The sequence below is a fragment of the Oryctolagus cuniculus genome, chromosome 2 (genome assembly GCF_051225735.1).
Source record: "Oryctolagus cuniculus isolate XC-2025 breed Fujian yellow rabbit chromosome 2, ASM5122573v1, whole genome shotgun sequence".
Classification (NCBI taxonomy): Eukaryota; Metazoa; Chordata; class Mammalia; order Lagomorpha; family Leporidae; genus Oryctolagus; species Oryctolagus cuniculus.
In genome coordinates, this window is record NC_142868.1 from 115,466,867 (window position 1) to 115,489,765 (window position 22,899).

A 22,899-nucleotide genomic window follows, 5' to 3' on the forward strand; every position below is an offset into this window, starting at 1 on the left:
CACCAGCCTTTATCAGCTTCAGTTGGCTAGAACCAGGTGTAGTACAACACAGCATTCCATTTTCATATCTACTCAGCAGGCGATCTATGTGGAAAATTTTCCTTTTACACATAGAAACAAGGAAAAGTGTTTAGGGAGCTCTTGCAAACATTCAGGCAGCTGATGACAGGGCTCATCCATAGTGGAGTACAGCATTGTATGTCGGGTAGTGAGAAGCAGTTAGATTCTGGATCTATCTGGAGATGAGTAGAGAATGACTCCCAGGATTTTGCCTGTGCAACTGGATGATAGGAGCTACCCTGGAAATTGGAAAGGCTGTGGGTGAAGCAGGTTTTGGGGGAAGATTAGCAGTCCATGTGAGTTGAAGAAGTCTATTAGACATGTGAGTGGGAACAGCAATAGGGGCTGTGAGGACTGGCTGGTGACATAGCTCTGGGACTTGCAAGTGTATGAATGTCATTGAAACACATGAGACCACATGTATTCCCCTAAGGAGTCAGTGACCTAGAGCTCCAGAAACTCCAGTGGTGTTCTCCCCTCCTGGTTCCAGATTTCAATTCATGTAGGTATATTTAGTACAATGAAAGTATTTTTTTTTAATTTGACAGGTAGAATTTATAGACAGTGAGAGAGAGAGAGAGAGAGAGAAAGAGAAAGGTCTTCCTTTCGTTGGTTCACTTCCCAAACGGCCGTCATGGCTGGTGCTGCGCTGATCCATAGCCAAGAACCAGGTGCTTCTTGCTGGTCTCCCATGTGGGTGCAGAGCCCAAGCACTTGGGCCATCCTCCACTGCCTTCCCGGGCTGGAAGAAGAGCAACCAGGATTAGAACCCAGCACCCATCTGAGATGCCAGCGCCGCAGGCAGAGGATTAGCCAAGTGAGCCATGGCGCCAGCCCCGAAAGTATTCTTGTAAGCTGCCTCAAATAATCATGGAATGAAGTGGGGGCTATAAATGGATTACTGAGCTTTGAAACTCTCACTGCACCAAAGAGGATGTTTTGAGAAAAACAGGTACTAATTAGTAGCTACTCTCGACAATCTCCTACCATGGGCCAGACACTATTCTACATGTATGCTTCACATACCTATCTTGCTAAATCTCTCCAAATTTAGTAGAGAGTTATTATAATCCTCATTTTACAGAGAAGGAAACAGAGGCCAGAAAAGTTGAGTAATTTGCCTAGCATCATGCAGCTACTAAAGGCAAGATGGGATTTAAGCCCAAATGTGTTTGAGTCCCCTGTAACTCTGCCCTCAGTTGTAATGTACTAACCTGGGTAGAGAACAAAATGAACAGAGAAGGAGCAGTCACTAAAGCTTGTAGCTCCTTGTAATGTGTGGGGTCTCAAAAAGTTCATGAGCAATGCACATTATGAAAAAACTGCACGGATTTCAAAACTTTCACACCAAAATAAATTCTAATTCAGATTCTGCATGGAGCTTTTAGAGTTCCAGCATTCTCTTTCTCTCTTTTTAAGATTTATTTTATTTATTTGATAGAGTTATAGAGAGGTAAAGACAGAGAGGCAAAGACAGAAAGGTCTTCCATCCACTGGTTCACTACCCAGATGGTCGCGACGGCTGGAGCTGCGCCAATCCGAAGCCAGGAGCCAGGAGCTTCTTCTGGGTCTCCCACATGGCTGCAGGTGCCCAAGGACTTGGGCCATCTTCTACTGCTTTTCCCAGGCCACTGCAGAGAGCTGGATCAGAAGTAGAGTAGCCGGGTCTCGAACTGGTGCCCATATGGATGCCGGCGCTTCAGGCCAGGGCGTTAACCCGCTTCACCACAGCGTTGGTCCCTCCAGCATTCTAAATTTGATGTAAAAGTTAAAAGTCTTTATAATCTTGAGTGTGTTTCATCATCACGCAGAATGCCGGACCTCCACTTAAGAGTTTCTGATTCCATGGGTCTGGGGTGTGGCCTGCTGATCTGCATTTCTAACAAGTTCCCAGGTGAGGCTGCTGCTGGTCTGGGGATGAGACCTTGAGAACCACTCGTTTAGCAGGTTTTCTCTGACTTTGCCAGCTAATTAGCCTCCACCTGCTCAATGCCCAGGTCTTTCTCATTTCCAAAAGGGGAGATGGGAAGTTAACCACTATCAGAGAAGCAGAAGGGTCCTTGACGTGACAGTTCCTTCAGTTTTAACTCAGCTCTCTCCTTCCCAGAGCTCATGGAGGTTAAGGGAGGGGAGATAGACTGGTGATGGTGGCTCAGTTCCAGGTGCTCTCCAACACCCAGCTTCCCAAGCTGCCTAGCAAGCCTTCTTGTTTTACTACTATCCCCTCAATGATCTCATGGTCCTTTCCTGGGAAGACACTAACATCATTACCCCTCTTGCTTCCAATGCCCATGAGGCATAGCGGAGGGTTCAGATAGGATGTATCTTAAAAGCTTACCCACTATTTGGAGGGCTCCTTTAAGAACAAGCATACAAGCTTGATAGATAAACACACAATTAGATGCAGGGCCTTGGGAGGAGCTTGTGCAAGCCAGGGCCCTGGCAGCTTAAGCCTCATTAGCTTCATGGGCAATTGACCTCCGATCAAACATGTCTGCATATGTCTAAGCTCCAATTATAGACATATGCAAGTTATTTCCCATGGGGTTCTTCAGCCTTAGGCTAATCAGGGATGTGGTTGATTCCTGTGTAAGTCAACCTGTGCGTTGCAAAGTTGGAGACACTGGTTTGCCCCGAACCTGGCAATGGGGGCAGGGCTACCGACTCCAGCACCCGGAGGCTGTTTTGACCCAGCTAAAGCACTCAGTTACTTATCTGTGGCCTTGATTTCTTCCCCAAGTTAAGCTTTCCCGAAATCTCTTGCCCTAGGTGCATACCAACAGTCAATTTACAAGTAACACTTATTCCTGTTTCTTTACATCAAGGACAACATCTGATGACCCAATTTTAGCACTAACATTCAGGAAAAATAAAAGTGCCTTTAAAAATCGTTAGGGTAAGGGCAATTTTCACATGTATCATTTAAGTGCTTGCTTGACAAAGACTACACGTGGGGTAGCACTTTGTTGTTTCTTCTGTGCCTTTTGGAAATCGTAATTTCCTATGTATTTTTTTAAAAAGATTTATTTATTTATTTGAAAGTCAGTTACAGAAAGAGAGAAAGAGAGAGATCTTTCATCCACTGGTTCACTCCCTAGATGGCCAAAACGGCCGGAGCTGCGCCAATCTGAAACCAAGAGCCAGGAGCTTCTTCCAGGTCTCTCACCTGGGTGCAGGGACCCAAGGACCTGGGCCATCTTCCACTGCTTTCCCAGGCCATAGCAGAGAGCTCGATTGGAAGAGGAGCAGCCAAGATTCGAACCGGCGCCCATATGGGATGCTGGCACTGCAGGCCGGGGCTTTACCCGCTACGCCACAGCGCCGGCTCCTCTAGTTTGTTTTAAAGGTGCATTATGGACAGGACTGGTCTTAAAAAATATACCGGCTCCCTCAACAAACAGTCCCGAGTCAAGTAAAACGACTTGGCCATGGAATTGGGGGAAGTTACTAAGATGAGGTAAGAGGGACCCCCTCACAAAGGTTAAATTAAGACTCGCAACACCTGAGCTACAAGGGGCATCAATGAGGCGTGAGCGGCCGCCGCCAAAGGCACGAGGGGTCCCTCAAGATCCGCCGGGCACAACATTTCAAGGGGACACAAAGATGAACAGAACGCGCCCGGTTCTCGAAACACCCCCCTACACACACACACACACACCAGGAGCTGAAGCAGCCCCGGGGTATTCTCGACACCAAAGCAGCCGCGAGGCCGGGAGCGACCTGGAGCCACCGGAAAGGATTTTCCGCGTCTGGATGACCATTCAGATTTGGGGAAGGCTCTTGCATTGCAGCATAGAATGAGGGCTGTCCCCTCCCGGCGCGCCCCGCCCGCCTTCCACCACAGCGGCTGCGCGGCGTGGCTGCCCCGTCCCCACGTGATCGCCGTCACTGCCTCCGGGAAGCGCGAGCGGCCATCATAAGTCCTGGCAGCCGGGTCGAGCCGGCCTCCCTCCTCCCCTCCATCGGGGCAGCGGTGGCGCGCTGGGGTTTGCTGTATCGGTCCCGGCTGGTCAGTGAAGCCGCGGGCCCCCGCGAGCACGGCGAGGAGCCGAGGCCTGCGAACGCCGGGGCGGGCAGACTGACCGGCGGGCCGCCCAGGTGTCGGCACGGCGGGGGCGGTGCCCCGCCGCGTCCCCGCCCCTCGCAGGCCAGCGCCCGAGGCCCCGCGGCCCGTGCCCGTTTCCAGTATGGCCGCCCGCCGTGCTTGACCCGCGGCCTCTCTGCTCCGGCTTCTCGTAGGCGATGCTGAGGCCGCGGCCGTGACTGACACTCTCGCTCACACGCACGCACGGACCTGGTCCCACGCTAGGAGCCCGAGCCCTGGGCCCCGGAACAGCTCTCGCCTCCGGCACCGCAGCTAGAACCCGGACCACGGCTCCCGCGCCGCTGCCTCGCCGAGAAGGGCCGCGCCGGACGTCGAGCGCGGCGGCCCCGGGCCGGCAGGGATGGGGAAGCGGGCGGGAGAAGGAGCAGCAGGAGCCGCCGCCGCCGCCTCCACGTCCGCCGGGGCCGGGCTGGAGCCCGCGGCCGGCCGCAGCGGGAGTCCTCGGAGCGCGGCCGCCGGCTTCTTGGGAGCGCTGCACCTGGTGATGAGCCTGGTCGTGGCGGCGGCGCGGGCCGAGAAGGAAGGTGGGTGTCGGGCGGCCGGCATCCCGGGCCCCGCGGCGCGGCCGGGCTGTCAGCGCGCCGTGGCGGAGGCCGCCGCCGCTGCGGGGCTGCGGCGGGAAGTTGCTGGGTCGAGCCCGGTGCGGAGCCGAGACCTCGCGCGTGGGGTGCCGACTGGCGGTCTCCGCCGCGCGGGCGCCCCGGGATTCCGTCTCGTCTCTTCCCCGGTGTCCTGTCAGTGCCGTTTCAAAACTTCCCGAGTCGGCTCGCTCTGCAGGAGGGGCACGTTTGGTGCTGATAGGTAGATTTTGGGACCCTTCTCTTTTGTTAGGGGCCGTTTTCATAACGGCGTGCAGCTAGCTCTCCCTTTAAAATGTCGTTGTAAGAATAGTCGAGACCCGTGGGAAGGCTCCAAACACAGCTTTTGAAATTTTACTTTGAATTTGCTCAAGCGTTTCTTGGAGGGGAATTCTGTTTCCTTGGCTTCCTCCCGATCGCTTTGTAGTATTGATGATTGTTTAGGGGATGATTCGTTAGCTCCCACTGCAATCCCATTCAACTTTCTCGTACACTATGCAAACGTGTTTCCGTTTCTTATTTATTTGAAGGTCTGTAGTTCAGCGCCTTTAACTTTGATGTGAAAGATTTTGAGAACAGATATCAAGTTGCTAGCTTGCAAAGCTTTGTATGTTACTTAAAGTTCAGAGCTGGCAGTGTTTTTAAAACTGTAGTATCTAGTATCTTGACAGGGTCAGAAATTATTTAGTAATATTGAAGACCAAATCTGTGTGATTTCGTGGGGAGAAATGTGAGTGGTCTGAGAGCCTTCCCGAAGAATTCACTGAAAGTGAAGAGTCTTTTTAAAAAAAAAAAAGGCAGAACTTGTTGGTAAATTACCTCTATAATTTCCTGCCAAGTTAGAGTTGATGCTTGATTTCATAGGGAAAGTCACTTTTCATTGTTACTAAATGCAAACCAGGTTCATGTTAAAATGTAAACATGCTTCAGTTTCTTTCCTTTTTTTGTTTTTGTTCAAAGCATTGCAGTGTCTTTTTTAAGGCGCACTCACCTGAGTCTGGGTTACCGCAGGTGGAAATTATTCACAGAATTGCCATTGCTATAGAAAGGACTGATTGACAGAAAGTCATTTTCAGAATAAAACCTTGCCGCTTTTCTGGGCATGTGTGGTTCATAGTTGGTTGTGGATCTGCAGTTGGTTGAATGTTCTCTGTGTGGCCATGGCACGCAGTGTTTTGGCTAGTGGTGGGTGTCCAGTAAGTCCCAAATAATGCAGAGAATGTAATGGGCTTGTTTCTTTGAGCTTCAGGTAGGCCTCGGCAGGTATTGTGTCCTTGCTGTTCTGTTCCTTTGCTTGCCTCGCACTGTGCCAGACACACAGTAGGCACTTAACCATTGTCTGAGTGAATGACTTCCTGGGCCATTAGCACAGGGAAATGATAATGATTGAGTCTAGTAAAATATTCAGTTTGTGCTATCTTACTGCTGCTTATTTTTCCAACAGCCATCTTATATGATAATTCTCTGGGTACAGTTAAGTAAACAGACCTCATGTTTAAGAACTGTCAGCCTGGAAGGTATTTACTAATTTCCCGTGTGCTTGGTTTATAAGTTTTAGTGCTCTCATGCCCACGAATGTGGAAGGGCTTGGCGAGAAGAGCTGCCAGGGTGTTCAGTTTGAAAAGAAGTGGTTGAATCAGCCCGTGGTCCCGGCCGAATCGCAGAACCTTTGTGGCCCGTGCTGTATCTGCATGAACGTTGTGTATGCACCAAGTCATGATTCAAGATATGGATGGTGATGACACCAGTACAGAACCCAGGCCTCTGCCCGTCAGAGACAGATCTGGTTCCAATCAGAACTCCTGAAGGAATCTCCAGGAGTGGCCTGTGCTTCAGCTTGCGTGCTGATCAAATTGAAGTGTGGTTTTTATTTTGAGTAAGTAGGGGAAATGCAGCTGATTTTCTTACATGATAGTGGTGTCTAATGCCGTACAATGCATCATTTGCACCTAAAGAGTGCTGGTGTGTGTTTTCAGCAGGTCTGGACAGATTTCTGAAGATCTGCCCAGTTCAGTTTGAGTTTGTTCACTTACACCCTGAGGGTTTTTTATTTTGGGGGGGGGGGGAGGTTCTGTTTAGATGGTGTAAACTAGTTGAAATTTTCAAAGATTTACCTGTAGTTTTAATGATGGTTCTGTGAGTATTTTGTGTGTTCATATATTTTTCTTGCGTTGCCCTAGAGTTTCACCAGAAAATCTTCAAAACAGTATCGAACTCACTGTTCCCTAAAGAAAAAACGCAGAAAAAGCCGTATTACCTAACTCAGTTTTTCCACGTTTGGGCTAGGTGTGAACTTTGTTGAGTCAGACATGAGCCATTCCTTGCCTTAACATCCTATATGGCTTAACCTTTCTTTATCTTAACTTCTGTCTTAACTGATCTCTGTGGGTGTGTTATCTATCACTAGGCCAGAGGAAAGAGACCTTTGAGACTGTTTTGGCTAGGCCTTGAAGTTTATAAGGACTTTGAAAGAGTTGCCAGCAGTAGCTATAATTACTACAGATAAATAACTTATTCTGAAGTAGTGTCAGGATTCTTCTTGAGGATAAGATATTGAGTGGCGGAATAGTGTGTATATAGTGAAAATATATTAAACATGTAATGAAAATGCATATGCATATATTTAAAATTTTTATAGTCAAATTATTAAAAAGGTATCATATAATATAGTTTCAATGTGAAATGTGCTTTTGGAAGCTGTGGTACCTTTTAAATTTATTATCAAGGAGAAGCTACAGTTTATATATCTAGTGAATATAAACTTGGACAAATTTTCAGGAATCTGATTCCATGACAATTTAAGACTCAGTTGGTGATTAATGACAATTAAATTTATCTTTAGGAGGTCTTTAGGAGGACTTTCCTTTTGTTTTTTGTTGGTTTTTTTTTTTTTTTGGCCAGTATCTTATAGTTTCATGCACAAATTTTTGTCTAAGCCGTATTTGTGACTTACATGTAGGATGGTGCAAAAGTATTTTCTCTACAAAGTGTATGTTCAAAGTGCTTAATACCAAAGGCTGGAAGAGAAGATGTAAAAACCTATTAATGATTTGTCCAAGGGTGGTGGAGTTGATCAGGAGTGGTGTTTATTTCTTCTTAAATTGTTAATTTAAAATGTAAAAATAATTTTTAAAGTGATTTTCTTAAGAATGAGGTGTTTTTTTTTTTTTTAAAGATTTATTTATTTATTTGAAAGATTAGAGAGATCTTATATCCACTGATTCACTCCCTAAATAGCCACAACTGCTGGGGCAAGGCCAGGAACCGGGAACCTCTTCTGTAACTCCCATGTGGGTGCAGGGAACCAAACACTTGGGTCATCTTCCACTGCTTTCTCAGGCCATTAGCAGGGAGCTGGATTGGAAGTGGAGCAGCCAGGACTCGAACCTGTGCCCATGTGGGATGCTGATAATGGTGTGCAGGCAGGCACTGGCAGATGGCTTAACCCACCACAATGCCCGCCTCAGAGTGAGATGTTTTAGCCCTTTGAATGGTGGTGGAGCAGCTACCTTTTAATTTAGGGCCTAGTAAATAGAATATTCCTTCCTAGGTGCTTGAGTAATGAGCTTTGGTTGCTTACTTTTTGCCACAAGCTGTTTGCTGTTTTGGAATGCTGTAGTTGGAAAATCTGTGTCCTCTCTTCTTGCTAGAAGCTATTTTCCTTTATAACATTTAGGAAGGATCCTCATAGGCACCTAGGGGTAGATGTAAAATTATCTGATTTTGTTTTGTGTTGTTTTATAAACCAGTGTAGTGATAAGCCAAACTGCTTTCGGGAAAACATCTTTGTTTTTTTTTTTTTAATTTTTTGACAGGCAGAGTGGACAGTGAGAGAGAGACAGAGAGAAAGGTCTTCCTTTGCCGTTGGTTCTCCCTCCAATGGCCGCCGCGGCCAGCGCGCTGCTACCGGCGCACCGCGCTGATCCGATGGCAGGAGCCAGGAGCCAGGTGCTTTTCCTGGTCTCCCATGGGATGCAGGGCCCAAGCACTTGGGCCATCCTCCACTGCACTCCCTGGCCACAGCAGAGAGCTGGCCTGGAAGAGGGGCAACTGGGACAGAATCCGCTGCCCCGACCGGGACTAGAACCCGGTGTGCCGGCGCCGCTAGGTGGAGGATTAGCCTAGTGAGCCGCGGCGCCGGCCGGGAAAACATCTTTGCTGGGTGCTTGATATTTTAGATATTCTCTGTGTTCCTTGGTTGTCTTTGTGCCCTGGCTGTCAATTACTACTCTCCACTTGCCCATTGGATGTCTTCCTTCATCTGTGTGTCTTGCCACTGGCACACTGCACATTTCCAGGGCAGAATTGCCTTGTGCCACCTCTGGTTTTCCAGTGTTTTATTATTGTCATGATTGTTCTCCTTGTCACATTGGACCATCAAAAAAAAATTTTTTTTTTTTAATTTATTTGAGAGGCAGACAAAGAGAAGTATATTGGTTCCTATATACGGGTTCACTCCTCCCAAGTCTGCCACAGCCACGGCTGAACCAGGCCAAAGCCAGAGCTGAGAACGCAGTTCGATCTCCCACACTGGGTGGCAGGGACCCAGTGCTTGAGCATCACTTGCTGCAGCCCAGGTTGCACATGATTAGGGAGCTGGGATTGAGAGGGGACATGGGACGCAAACCCAGACACCTGCGATAAGGGTGTTTCAAGTGGTATCTTTTTTTTTTTTTTTTTTTTTTGAAACAGAGTTACAGGAAGAGGTAGAGTCAGAGAGAGAGGACTTCCATCCTGTGGTTCACTCCCCAGATGGCCACAATGGCTGGAGTTGCGCCAATCTGAAGCCAGGAGCCAGGAGCTTCTTCCGGGTCTCCCACATGGGTGCAGGGGCCCAAGGACTTGGGCCATCCTCCACTGCTTTCCCAGGCCATTGTAGAGAGCTGGATTGGAAGAGGAGCAGCCGGGACTAGAACTGGCGCCCATATGGGATGCTGGCACTTCAGGCCAGGGCGTTAACCCACTGTGCCATAGCACTGGCCCCTCAAGTGGTATCTTAACCACTTTGCAGAATGCCTGCCCCCCACCCAAACTCATTTTTGACCTTAACTAAGTGGTGTCAGATCCTGTTACACCTCTTCTTGGTCAGCTCTTGTACAGTCCTCACGTTCCAGCCTGCAGCCTAAGGTACTGCAGTAGGCTGTCGCGTCCATGTGCACCCCTCTGGATTTGCGGTGTCGTTGGTACTCATCACCATGCGTTTTTTTTTTTTTTTTTTTTATTTATTTATTTTTTTTGACAGGCAGAGTGGACAGTGAGAGAGAGAGACAGAGAGAGAAAGGTCTTCCTTTGCCGTTGGTTCACCCTCCAATGGCCGCCGCTGCAGCCGGCGCACCGCGCTGATCCGATGGCAGGAGCCAGGATCCAGGTGCTTTTTCCTGGTCTCCCATGGGGTGCAGGGCCCAAGCACCTGGGCCATCCTCCACTGCACTCCCTGGCCACAGCAGAGAGCTGGCCTGGAAGAGGGGCAACCGGGACAGAATCCGGCGCCCCGACCGGGACTAGAACCCGGTGTGCCGGCGCCGCAAGGTGGAGGATTAGCCTATTGAGCCACGGCGCCGGCCATCACCATGCGTTTTGAGGCTTGCGTACTCCGTGTTCAGCTAAACGATTTCCTGAGTGTCTTCTTCACTTAGACTGCTGCAGTTACTCGAGGGCAGGACTGTCTCCATCCGCCATGTTTCATAGCAGGTGTTCCGTTTTGAATGAAGGTTTGCTTAAAGTGATCTCATCCTCCCCTTTTCGTACCTGAGATGTGGGTTGAGCTTCAAGAGTACAGGGAGAACTCGCAGGTGCAGGGTCGTTAGGAAAAGGACATTGGCTGACAGCACTTTTTTCTTTCCCACATGTTGCTTTCCCTTGTAAACTAAATGAATTCTGTTCACTTAGCTAAACATAACTGTGTGACTTTTTGGTTTTTGTATAGATTTATTATTTGAAAGACAGAAGTAAAGGGGGGGGGCAGAGAGAGAGAGAAAGATAGATAGAGATAACATCCATCCACTGGGTCACTCTCCAAATGGTGTAACTGCCAGAGTTGGGCCATTCCAAATCCAGGAGACAGGGGCTTCCTCCAGGTCTCTCACATGGTGCAGGGCCACAAGCACTTGGGCCATCCTCCACTGCTTTACCCTGCATGTTAGCAGAGAACTGGACTGGAAGTGGAACTGGCGCCCATATGGGATGCTGGCACTGCAGGCAGAGACTTAACCTTTTACACCTCAGCACTAGTCCTGCTCTGTGACTTTAAGATTTTCGGGTCCTTCTAAACCCCAGTTTACAGATCATGAAACTGAAGCATTGATAGGTTACATAATAATAAGCACAGTAGCAGAGTTGGTAGGTGGTTGAACTGTGATCCCATCCCAAGCTCTCTGATCCTAGAGCCAAACTATAGTCCTCAAGGAGTACTTACGGAAGTAGGCTTTGTTATGCTGTGTACCAGCTGGGGAAGAAAGAGATAAGCCAGTTTGTGGAAAACCAGTGTATTAAGTGTTTAAGTGAAATGTGCTTTTTTGTTTTTAAACAATCAAACTTTCATATCACTTTCTGTTGACTTGTTAACTATTGAAAAGACCACAGGCCATTCTGGATCATGAAAATTATTTTTTTTAAAAAAGATTATTTTTAAAATTTACGTAAAAGGCAGAGAGAGACAGAGATCTTCCATCTTCTAGTATACTTCCCAAATGCTCCAACAGCAAGAACTGGGCCAGACCAAAGCCAGGAGCCCAGAACTCAGTCTGGGTCTGCCACGTGGGAGGCTGGGACCCAGGTACTTGAGCCATCACTTTTCAGGATGTGCATTAGCAGGAGACTGGAATGGAAACAGAGCCAGGACCTGAACTCGGACACTGTGATATGGGATGGGGGCATCCCAGCCACTGTTGTCACTACATGCCCACCCCAGTGAACGTTCTTAAAAGGAAATCAAGGAAATTGATGAGTGAATAATTAGGGAAATGGATCTTTGGTGTTGGAAGCTACTGACTCTTTGTTCTTGGTGATTTAGCTATCTGCTTTATATATATATTATATATATATATTTTACAGGCAGAGTGGACAGTGAGAGAGAGAGACAGAGAGAAAGGTCTTCCTTTGCCGTTGGTTCACCCTCCAATGGCCGCCGCGGCCAGCGCACTGCAGCCGGTGCACCGCGCTGATCCCAAAGCAGGAGCCAGGTACTTTTCCTGGTCTCCCATGGGGTGCAGGGCCCAAGCACTTGGGCCATCCTCCACTGCACTCCCTGGCCACAGCAGAGAGCTGGTAGAAGAGGGGCAACCGGGACAGAATCCGGCGCCCTGACTGGGACTAGAACCCGGTGTGCCGGCCCCGCAAGGCGGAGGATTAGCTTAGTGAGCCGCGGCGCCAGCTTCTGCTTATATTATTTAAGCTAAGGTTGTATGTGAATACTCGTTACCCGTAGATGGGTGTGACGAGCTAGCTTAGACACGTGGAAGGTTGTCAGAAGCCGGCCCCGGACTAAGAGGCGCTGGGGATAATCAGGGGTTAGTAGTTAGTAGTAGTTTTTGACAGGGAAGGAGTCTTTCAGCTTCCCTTAGAGGCCCAGGAGCTCCAGAGGAAAACTCATTTCTGGGGCTGTGTTCTTTCCTGTGAGGGTATTTTAGAATTAGGTGTCGATTAGTTTCATCTGCAGTACTGAATCGGTTTTTCTTTCATTCCTGTGTGATTACTTTAAGATTCTAGATGGAAGGTTTCTAGAAAGCCTTACTGCGTGCTTGATTCACTTCATTTTATTCAACACCTTGGCCAGAGGTCTAAAAACTGTCAAATATCCAAGAGGATCCTTGACATGATCTGTTGTAAGTGTGACATCTGCTTTACTTATTATTTAAAAATATTTAGGGGCTGGTGTTGCTGTGTGATGGGTTGAACACTACCTGTGATGCTGGAATCCCAAATAAGCACTGGTTTGAGTCCCAGCTGCTTCACTTCTGATCCAGCTCCCTGCTAATGCACCTGAAAAGCAGTGGAAAATGGCCCAAGTATTTGGGCCCCTGCACTCACATGGGAGACTCAGAAGAAGCTTCTGGCTTTGTCTTGGCCCAGCACTGGCCCTTGTAGTCGTGGGGAGTGAACTAATGAATGCATATTTTAAAAAATTTAATTGTGGTAAAAACAAAATTTACCATCTTACCATTTTAATTGTACAGTTCCGTGGTTTTAGGTGTATTCATGTAATTGTGCCATAGATTTAATGTTAAAAGTTTTTCCTCTTGGAGCTGGCTTGTGGTATAGAAGGCTACATGTCTGCCTGCAGTGCTACCATCCCACATTGGTGCTGGTTCGAGACTTGGCTATTCCACTTCCGATCCAGCTCCCTGCTCATGCGCCTGGGAAAGCAGTGGAAGATGGCCCAGGTGTCTGGGCCCTGCACCCACACTGGAGACCAGGAAGAAACTCCTGGCTCCTGCCTTCAGATCAACCCAGCTCTTACAGTTGAGGTCATTTCGGGAGTGAACCAGCAGATGGAAGATATATTCTCTCTCTCTCTCTCTCCACCTCCTCCTTCCTCCCCCCCCCCGTCTTGTTCTCCTCCCCCCTTATTTCTATTTCCGCCTTTCAAATCAATAAACATTTTTTTTCCTTAAAGTTTTTCCTCTTGGGAAACTAGAGCTTCTCTACAGATGAAACAGCTCCGCATGTCTCCCCCTCCCCCCCACAGCCCTGAGAACTCTTTCTGTTTTCTGTGTATTTGACTACTTAGATACCTCATCTAACAAGGAGCATGCGGAATTTGTCTTTTTTATTAGCTTTCTGCATCATGCAGTGCCTTCAAGGTTCATCCATATTGTAGCCTGTGACAAGATTTCCTTCCTTTTTCAAGGCTGAATAATATTCCATTGTATGGGTGCACCACGTTTTGTTTGTTCGTCTTTCCTTGGATGTTTGGACTGCTTCCACCTCTTAGTTGTTATAAATAATGCTGTCAAGATGTGCCGAGAATATCTCTTCAGGACCCTGCTTTGGAGTTATTTGAGTATATGCCCAGAAGTGGGATTTGTGGTTTGGATGGTCATTCTATTAACTTCTTTAGCAACTGTTTTCCATAGTGGATATACCAGTTTACAGTCCTGCCTTGGTGTACAAGTTCAATTCCCGCGCACCTCACTAACATTTGTTATTTTCTGTGGTTTATTTTTAATAGTGGCCATCTTAAAGGGTGAGAAGTGATATGTCCTTGTGGTTTTGGTTTGCATTTCTCTAATGATTAGTGATGCTGAACATATTTTCATATGTACGTTAGCCATTTGTTCTCTTTGCAGACATGTGTATTCATTTGTCTGGATTTTAGCAGTTAATTTTTTATTTAAATTTTGTTGAGAAGAAGAGAGAGAAATTTCTTTCCACCAATTCACTCCCTAAATGCCCACAATGGTTAGGGATGAGCCAGGGTTGAAGCCAGGAGCCGGACATCAGTCTGGAACTCCCTTGTGGGTGGTAGGAACCCAGCTTCTTGAGCCACTGTCACTGCCTCAAGGGTTCATACTACCAGGAAGCTGGAAATCAGAGCTCAGAACTGAACCCAAGCACACCATTGTGGGACATGGGCATCCTCACCAGTGCCCACTTCCAGGTTGTTTTTGGTTGTTCTGAAGTTGTAGGAGTTAATATATTCTGGATATTAACCTATTATCAGAGAAATGATTTGCAAATATTTTCTCATTCTACAGATTGCATTTTTGTTAATTGTGTTTTTTGATGAACAAGGCTTTTTTGGATATGGTTCCATTTATCTATTTTTGCTTTTATTGCTTTTGTTGTTATATCAAGATATTGTAAAATCTGTCATGAAGCCTTCCTAATTTTTCTTCGGTGATTTTCATGGTGTTCAGTCTTATATTTGGGTATTTAGACTGTTTTGAGTTAATTTTATTTATGAGGAAGGTAAAAGGGTCCAGTTTTATTCTCTTGCATGTGGATGTCCAGTTTTCCCAGCACCATTTATTGGAGAGACTGCTGTTTTCTCCTTGAGTGATCTTGCATCTTTGTTTGAAGATGATTTGGGCATCTATGTGAGTGTTTCTGTGCTCTTTATTTAATTGTTCTATGTATTTGTATGCCAGTGCCATACTGTTTTGCTCAGTGATTTTATAGTATGTGTTCAAATCAGGAAACGTGAGATCCTTGACTTGATTCTTCATTTTCAAGAACTTTTGGGTATTTGAAGTCCATTAAAATTATATATGAATTTAAGGATGAGTTTTTCTGTGTCTGCAAAAAAAGCCATTGGGATTTTGATAGGGGTTCTGTTGAACTTGAAGATTACTTTGAGTACTATGACAGTTTTCTTTTTTAAAGATTTATTTATTTTGAAAGAGTTATGGGGTGGGGGGAGAGAGGAGGGAGATCTATGTTTCATCTGCTGGTTCACTCCCTTGGTGGTCGCAATGACCAGGGCTGGCCAGGCTGAAGCCAGTAGCTTCACCAGAGTGTTCCACTTGGCTTGCAGGGGCACCAACACCAGAGCTATCTTCTGCTACTTTTCCCAGGCTGTTAGGGAGCTGAATCAGAAGTGGAGGAGCCAGGACTCAAACTGGTGCCATATGGGATGACAGCATTGCAGGCAGTAGCTTAACCTACTGTGCCACAACACAGGATCCTTGCTGTTTTCTTTTTAAATATTTATTTTTTATTTATTTGAAAGGCAAAGTTATAGAGAGATGTAGAGATACAGAGAGAGGTCTTCTATCCACTGGTTCACTCCCCAGATGGCCACAACGGCTGGAGCCGCACAGATCCAAAGCCAGGAGCTTCTTGGTCTCCCACATGGGTGCAGGGGCCCAAGGACTTGGGCCATCTTCTACTGCTTTTCCAGACCATAGCAGAGAGCTGGATCAGAAGAGGAGCAGGTGGGACTAGAACTAGGCGCCCATATGGGATGCCAGTACTTCAGGCCAGGACTTTAACCCATTGCGCCACAGCACTGGCCCCCAAGATCCTTACTATTGACATCTTAATGATATTAAGTCTTGCTATCCATGAACATGGGAATGTCCTTTCATTTATTTTTATGATTTTTTTCAGCAGTGTTTTGTAGTTTTCAGTGTTCTCTATTTCCTTGATTGTGTTTATCCCTAAATGTTATTGTTTTTCATACTATTGTAAATCAAATTACATTTTTGAACTGATGATTTGGTTGATATATGAAAGTACCAGTACTCATAGTTACAAATTTTTTTTTCTACTTTTGTTAAAGAAGCATACTCTTCTTGAAACAAACAAACAAAAAATGCTATATGCTTAAAGTAGTTCCTTAGGTTTCTTGTCTGCAAAATGAAATGTCTTTTTTTTTTTTTTTTTAATTTGACAGGCAGAGTTAGAGAGAGAGACAGAGAGAAAGGTCTTCCTTCCGTTGGTTCACCCCCCAAATGGCCGCCACAGCCGGCGTGCTGCGCCAATCCGAAGCCAGAAGCCAGGTGCTTCCTCCTGGTCTCCCATGCGGGTGCAGGGGCCCGAGCACTTGGGCCATCCCCCACTGCCCTCCCGGGCCACAGCAGAGAGCTGGACTGGAAGAGGAGCAACCAGGACTAGAACCCAGTGCCCATATGGGATGTTGGCACCACAGGTGGAGGATTAACCAAGTGAGCCACATCGCCAGCCCCAATGAAATGTCTTTTAAGCTCTCTTTAGTTCTACCAATTTATGACTATGTTTTAAATAAATTTTAGTGCTTTCAAATTGATACAGCAGTTTGGTTCTTTAAAGCTTTTTTTTTTTAATATATATATATAGTTACTACATTTGGTCAAAGCATGTACTAGTTCAAACTGTTTCAGCAATAAAGTTAGAGAAGTAGCATAAGCCAGCTTAACTGATAGGCCCTAATTAGTTTGTATTAATGGTATGGCAAAGGCTCCTGTACTTGGACTTTCTTTTTTGGGAATGATTAAATTAGAGACAGGAGATTTTTCTGGGGAGTTATGGTACAGAGGTATTCTCTGAAACTTAACTGTATTGTAAAGAGCTTGGAGATACAGCTTATCATTCCCAAAGTAATTTGATAGAGCAGTATACTTACAAGCAAGTCTGGTGAAATTTGACTGCTCTAAAAATTATTGGGGTGGGCATTTGGCCTAGTGATTATGGCTCCTTTGTCCCAAATCAGATGCCAGGGTTTGAGTCCCATCTCCCGTTTCCAGCCTCCTGTTAATGCAGACCCTGGGAGGCAGCAGGTGGCAGCTTAATAGTTGGGTCCCTGCCATTTGTTTGGGAGACCTAGATTGAGCTCCTTGGTTCCTGGCTTCACTCCAGCCATCGTAGGTGTTGTTTCTGTCTCTGAAATTTAAAACGTGCTACAGAGGTTGGTGAAAGAGCTCATCTGATTATTGCTTCTTGATTAGCAAATGCGGAGTGAAGTGGTAATCTGCACTGCCACGACCTGATAGCTGTTTCGGGACTACTGCAGCAGAGGTTACGTTTCACATGTAGGGAAGCTACTACATGTGTAGGGACTCACTTCTCTTGGATTATAGCTGGACACGGGAATAGGGTACTGAGAATTAGAGGAAGATGGAAGAAGGAGGAAGCAGGTTGGGAATTAGATTCAGTTTTATTGGCTTCCTAGAGAGTTTTTTTTTTTTTTTTTTTTTTATTTATTTGAAAGTCAGAGTTATATCTGCTCTCACTCGGAGCTGCAGCTATCCGAAGCCAGAAGCCGGGGCTTCGTCTGGGTCTCCCACGCGGGTGCAGGGGCCCAAGGACTTGGGCCATCCTCCACTGCCTTCCCAGGCTACAGCAGAGTAAACGGAAAATTATTTCTGAATATTGTCAGCCCTTCCTGACTGGGTTTATTTATACTTGTGTAGTACTATGAGCTTTGGGAGGTTGGGGGCTGGGTCATAGCATCCCCAAATACAGCATGTAGAAGGGGTTCAACCTGCTGAGTTTTATATTGGCAGACGTGGCAAAACCATTACTATAAAGATGAACTAGAATGAAGTAAAACATATTTCTGAAATAATAAGAAATACATTTATGAAATAATAGATTTATACAAGTCTGATTTCCTACCAATTTGGGAATACATTATACCAGCAATGCTGGCCCGAACTGGTGATGCCTGTGACACTGCGTGATGATGATGATGGCAAGTGTTGTGGGTATTTTCATTGTGTCAGGCACCGTTGGCAGTTACTTTGCATGCCTTATCTCATTTAATCTTTATATCAGCTCTAGGTGGGTGACAGGCCTCCTTCCACCCCCAAAATTTGTTTGTCCCTGGCTCGTTTCCCTGTGGTTGTCGGTATTGCTGGAGGTGCTTGTTTGTGCCAGTGTGATACATGCTTTTAACTTAGTTACAATGAAAGAGCATAATATGTGATAGCTGATCTTTAGAGATTGGTTTTCAGAATCAACTCATTTCTCTCTGTCTCTCTCACTGTCTAACTCTATCTGTCAAATAAATAATTAACTCATGTTGATTGTCAAAATAAAACAAATTATAAAATACAGATTACCAAATGATAAAACATTGTTCAAGAATCAGTGGCAGTATGTGTTTTGGTCTGTTCCATCTCTGTTCCCTCTCCTCCCTCTTCCTCCTCATTCCCCATTTTAAAAATAGATATTGCCAAGTTGCCTTTGAATATAATAGTATCAGTTCCTGTTTCAACAGTGTTGTATGAGGGTGGCCACTTCCCCACACTGGCTTTTACCATTCTTTAAGTTCTCACTAATCTGCTAATAAAGTTGTCCTATTGTTTTAATTGATTTTTAAATAATTACTAAGAACAGACACTTCTGTGCATTTGCTAGCTATTTGCGTTTCTTTTGTGTTTGGTCATGTCTTTTACCAATTTCCCCATTGCTTTGAAGTTTTCTATTTGATTTAAGAAAGCTCTTAATTAAAGATTTAATATTTTTCCAAGTTTCTATTTGTATTTGAAATTTTTTTCTGTTATTGATTTCATCACCCAAAACAGTCACCCTTCTTTTGGTTTCTGCCTTTGTTGTCATGGCTTTTAAAGCCATGTGCATAAACATTATATATTCACCAATATTTTGTCTCCATGCTTGTATTTTTAAATATGTCTCATAATTCCTCAGTCTGTTTATGTCATGTAGGGAATCTGTTTGTTCTCAACTGTTAGTAGCCTTAATGGCATCTTTTAAATTATATCCAATACTTTCTTTTTATACAAATTCTGTTGTCTACTTGGATCTGTTTCTTTCTTTCTTTCTTTTTTTTTTTTTTTTTTTAAGATTTGTTTTGTGTTTGAAAGAGTTCCAGAGAGACAGAGAGAGAGAGAGAGAGAGGTGTCTTCGGTCCTTTGGTGCACTAGAGAGAGAGAGAGAGAGGTCTTCGGTCCTTTGGTGCACTCCCCAGTAGCTGCAACGGCCAGAGTTGAGCCCATCTGAAGCCAGAAGCCAGGAGCTTCTTTGGGGTCTCCCATGTGGATGCAGGGGCCCAAAGACTTGAGCCATCCTCTATTGCTTTCCCAGGCACATTAGCAGGGAGCTGGATCGGAAGTGGAGCAGCCGGATCTGAAACTAGCGCCCAAATGGGATGTTGGCACTGCAGGCTGGGACTTTAACCCACTGCACCACAATGCTGGCCATTGGATCTGTTTTTTGATTTTTTTGTTTTTCCCCTCACCTATGTATTTGTATATTTCTGTTCAAAATCTGTTTTAACTAATGCAGTATACTTGTATATTTTATTAGCTGGCTTGGCAGGTCTTCTTCCTCCCCCCAAACTCATTCTTATAAAGCATTTTCTTGTCTAATCTTGTTTTTATTCTTTATAAACCGTAAAATCATTTTGTGCATAAAATTTTTAATTCTTGTTTGCTTTTTGATTACAGTTACATGAAAATGCTCAGTAAATTTGGAACTTGCTGACATCTATCCAGGATCCCAAATGGGTGCCGGTTCGAGTCCTGGCTGCTCCACTTCTGATCCAGCTCTCTGCTAATGGGCCTTCCATGGCTCAAGTGCTTGGGTCCCTGCACCCACTTGGGAGACCCAGAAGAAACTCCTGGCTCCTGCCTTCAAACTGGCCCAGCCAGCGGCCATTTGGGGAGTGTACCAGCAGATGGAAGATTTTTCTCTCTCGCTCCCTCCCTCCCTCTCTACTTCTGCCTTTCAAATAAATAAACAAATCTTTTAAAAAATGCTTTTTTTAAAAAAAGAGTTATTTATTTGAAGGGCAGACTGACAGGAAGAGAGAGAAAGATCCTCCATCCTCTGGTTTACTCCCCAGGTGACTGTAACAGCTGGGGCTTATGCAGGCTGCAACTAGGAGCCTGGACGCCATCTGGGTCTCCCATGTAGATGACAGGGGTCCAAGCACTTGGGTTATCACCCACTGCCTTCCCAGGTGCATTAGCAGAGAGCTAGATTGGAAGTAGAGCAGCCAGGACTTGAACCGCTGCTCCAGTATGGATGTTGGCATCACAGGCAGTGACTTAACCCACTGTGCCACAGTGCTGGCCTGAAATTACCATTTTTATAGGTCCAAAGTGATTGAGTAATATCTCGATTATTTTGTCTGTCACTCGTAGGCATTTGTGTGTGCTACTGCATTGGCCAGTGCTGTAGGACCATAGCAAAGGGGAATGGTGACAGAGCAGGTGCCCTTGTCTTTTCCCGTTGTAAAGGGGGAAGCCTTAAGAGCACCACTGCAGGATGATGGTGTCGTTGAGGTTAGATGCTCTTCAGAATAGTTAGGAAATTCCCTGTGTTTTTCAGAGTTTTGGTTTTTAGACTTGTAAGATAAATGTTATATTTTATCCAGCGAAGTTCTTTTAGGTTGGTTGTTTTTTTTTTCCTTTTGGTACCTTAATCTGTTGATTTTGGCTGTTTGGGTTTAGTTCTCAGTTGAGCTCTCCTTGAATTAACTCATCTATGCCTGCAGGACTTGGGCTACTTGCCAGCCTCCACTGTCACACAGCTTCTGCCTGTTTGTCCCCTGACTTCATGGGTATATGTGTGTGTGTGTGTTTTAAAGTTTTTATTTTTGTACTAAAACTTTTATTTTAAAGATTTATTTATTTATTTGAAAGGCAGAGTTGCAGAGAGGCAGCGAGAGAGAGAGAGAGAGAGGGAGTCTTTTATCCGCTGGTTCACTCCCCAGATGGCTGCAACAGCTAGAGCTGTGCCAATCTGAAGCCAGGAGCTTCTTCCGGGTCTCCCGCATGGGTGCAGGGGCCCAAGGACTTGGGCCATCCTCTACTGCTTTCCTAGGCCTTAGCAGAGAGCTAGATTGGAAGTGGAGCAGCTGGAACTCAAACCCACTCTCATGGGATGCCGGCACTGCAGGTGGTGGCTTTACCCGCTTGGCTTTACCCGTTATACCACAGCGCCGGCCCCACTAAAACTCTTTTAAAAAAGCTTTTTGAAACATTTCAGACATTGCAAAAAGCTATCAATAGTAACAACAACAACAAAACAGTTTGAGTAAACTTAAACATGCAAAATCTGAGGAAAACTTTGAAGCATTCTTGAGGAGTAGAGAAGTTGATTTGAGTGGTACAAGACACTGTTGTGCTTAGATAGGATAACTCCGTGTCATAAAGCTGTCAGTTCTTCCGAGGTGTGCTTGGTAGCTTTTAAAATACCAACAAAACTTTTATGGAGCTAGAAAACTTGATGTTAAAATTGATATGGAAAAATAAAAATGTAGGAATGCTGGGAAAATGCTGAGAAAGAAAAGTTATGACGGGTTACTGGCACATACAGTTATTAAAACATGTTCTTAAGCTATTATAAAATTGGATTAAGTAAGATACCAGTCTATAAATAGATTAGTGGCATAGACTAGAAGTTCCATCAGTAGTCCTAACACACTATGTGGTTTATGCTAAAAACCTTTCTCCTGGGAGCCTGGAATTGTGGTGTGTGCTATGCAGAGGATGACCATCCCCAAATAAAAACTTTGGACACCATTTTAGTTTCCTGTGGTGGCTGCAGCAAGTTACCACACTGTTAGTGGTTTAAAACAGCACACATTTGGGGGCTGGCATTGTGGCACAGTGGGTAAAGTTGCTGCCAGAGACACTGGCATCCCACATGGGCTCCGGTTTGAGTCCCAGCTTCGGATCCAGCTCCCTGCTTGGTCTGGGAAAAGCAGCAGCAGATGGCCCAAGTGCTTGGGCCTCTGCACCCACGTGGGAGATCTGGATGAATTTCTGGCTTGTGGTTCTGCCAGGGCTAGTGCGGCCATTTGGGACTGTGAACCAGCGGATGAAAAGATCTCTGTCTCTCCCTCTCTTGAACTCTGATTTTCAAATAAACAAATGAATCATTAAAAAAATTATGAACACAAATTTGTTCATTCACATCGTGGAGGGCAGAAGTGTAGAATCAAGGTGTTGACAGGGCCGTGCTCCTTCTCCAGGTGTCAAGAATCCGTTTTTTCCTTGAGTTTTCTGCATCTGGAGGCTTTCTATGTTCCTTGGCTGTGGGCACTTCCTCGCTTCAGCCCATCCTCATGCTACCCTCTGCTCCTCCATGTGGGATCATATTTGACCTGTTTGGATAACCCTCTATCCTCAAAGCCTTAGTGCAATCACATGTATGGAATGCATTTTATCAAGTAAGGCAATATTCATATTCAGTTTCCTGAAATTAGGATGTGGACATCTTAGGGAGACATTAATGAGCCTGCTGTAGACATTGAGTTTCTACCGTGTCTTCTTGTTAGATATGACACCCAAAACACAAATAACAACAAAATAGATTAGACATTGTCAGAATCACATTCCACGGAATGAAAGAAATTTTTATGAATTGTCTTTGATAATGTGTGAAGGGGCTGGCACTGTGGCATAGCGGGTAGAGCCGACGCCTGCAGTGCCGACATCCCATAGGGGCACCGGTTCGAGTCCCAGCTGCTCTACTTCCAATCCAGCTCTCTGCTGTGGCCTGGGAATGCAGTGGAGGAAGGCCCAAGTCCTTGAACCCCTGCACCTGCATGGGAGACCTGGAAGAAGCTCCTGGCTTTGGATCGGCGCAGCTCTGGCCGTTGTGGCCATTGGGGAGGGAACCAGCGGATGGAGGGCCTGTCTGTCTGTTTCCCTCTGCCTCTCCTTCTCTTTGTAACTCTAACTTCAAATAAATAAATCTTTTTAAAAAAACATAATATGTGTAGAATATATGAAGAACTCTTTAGTAACTGACTTAGACAACCCA

The 22,899-nt window shown here is 45.7% G+C and overlaps 1 protein-coding gene across 2 annotated transcripts in view; it reads left to right on the top strand.

Annotated features, from left to right (window-relative positions):
* The first annotated feature begins 4,322 nt into the window (after nt 1–4,322).
* The window catches only part of TMEM131 (transmembrane protein 131), a 168,604-nt gene continuing 150,027 nt past the window's right edge, over nt 4,323–22,899 (top strand). For both annotated transcript variants that reach the window (XM_002710001.6, XM_017339810.4), the window contains exon 1: nt 4,323–4,689. In XM_002710001.6, the coding sequence (XP_002710047.3) occupies nt 4,506–4,689 (184 nt within the window). In that variant the 5' untranslated portion in view covers nt 4,323–4,505. The remainder of the gene's footprint in view (nt 4,690–22,899) is intronic.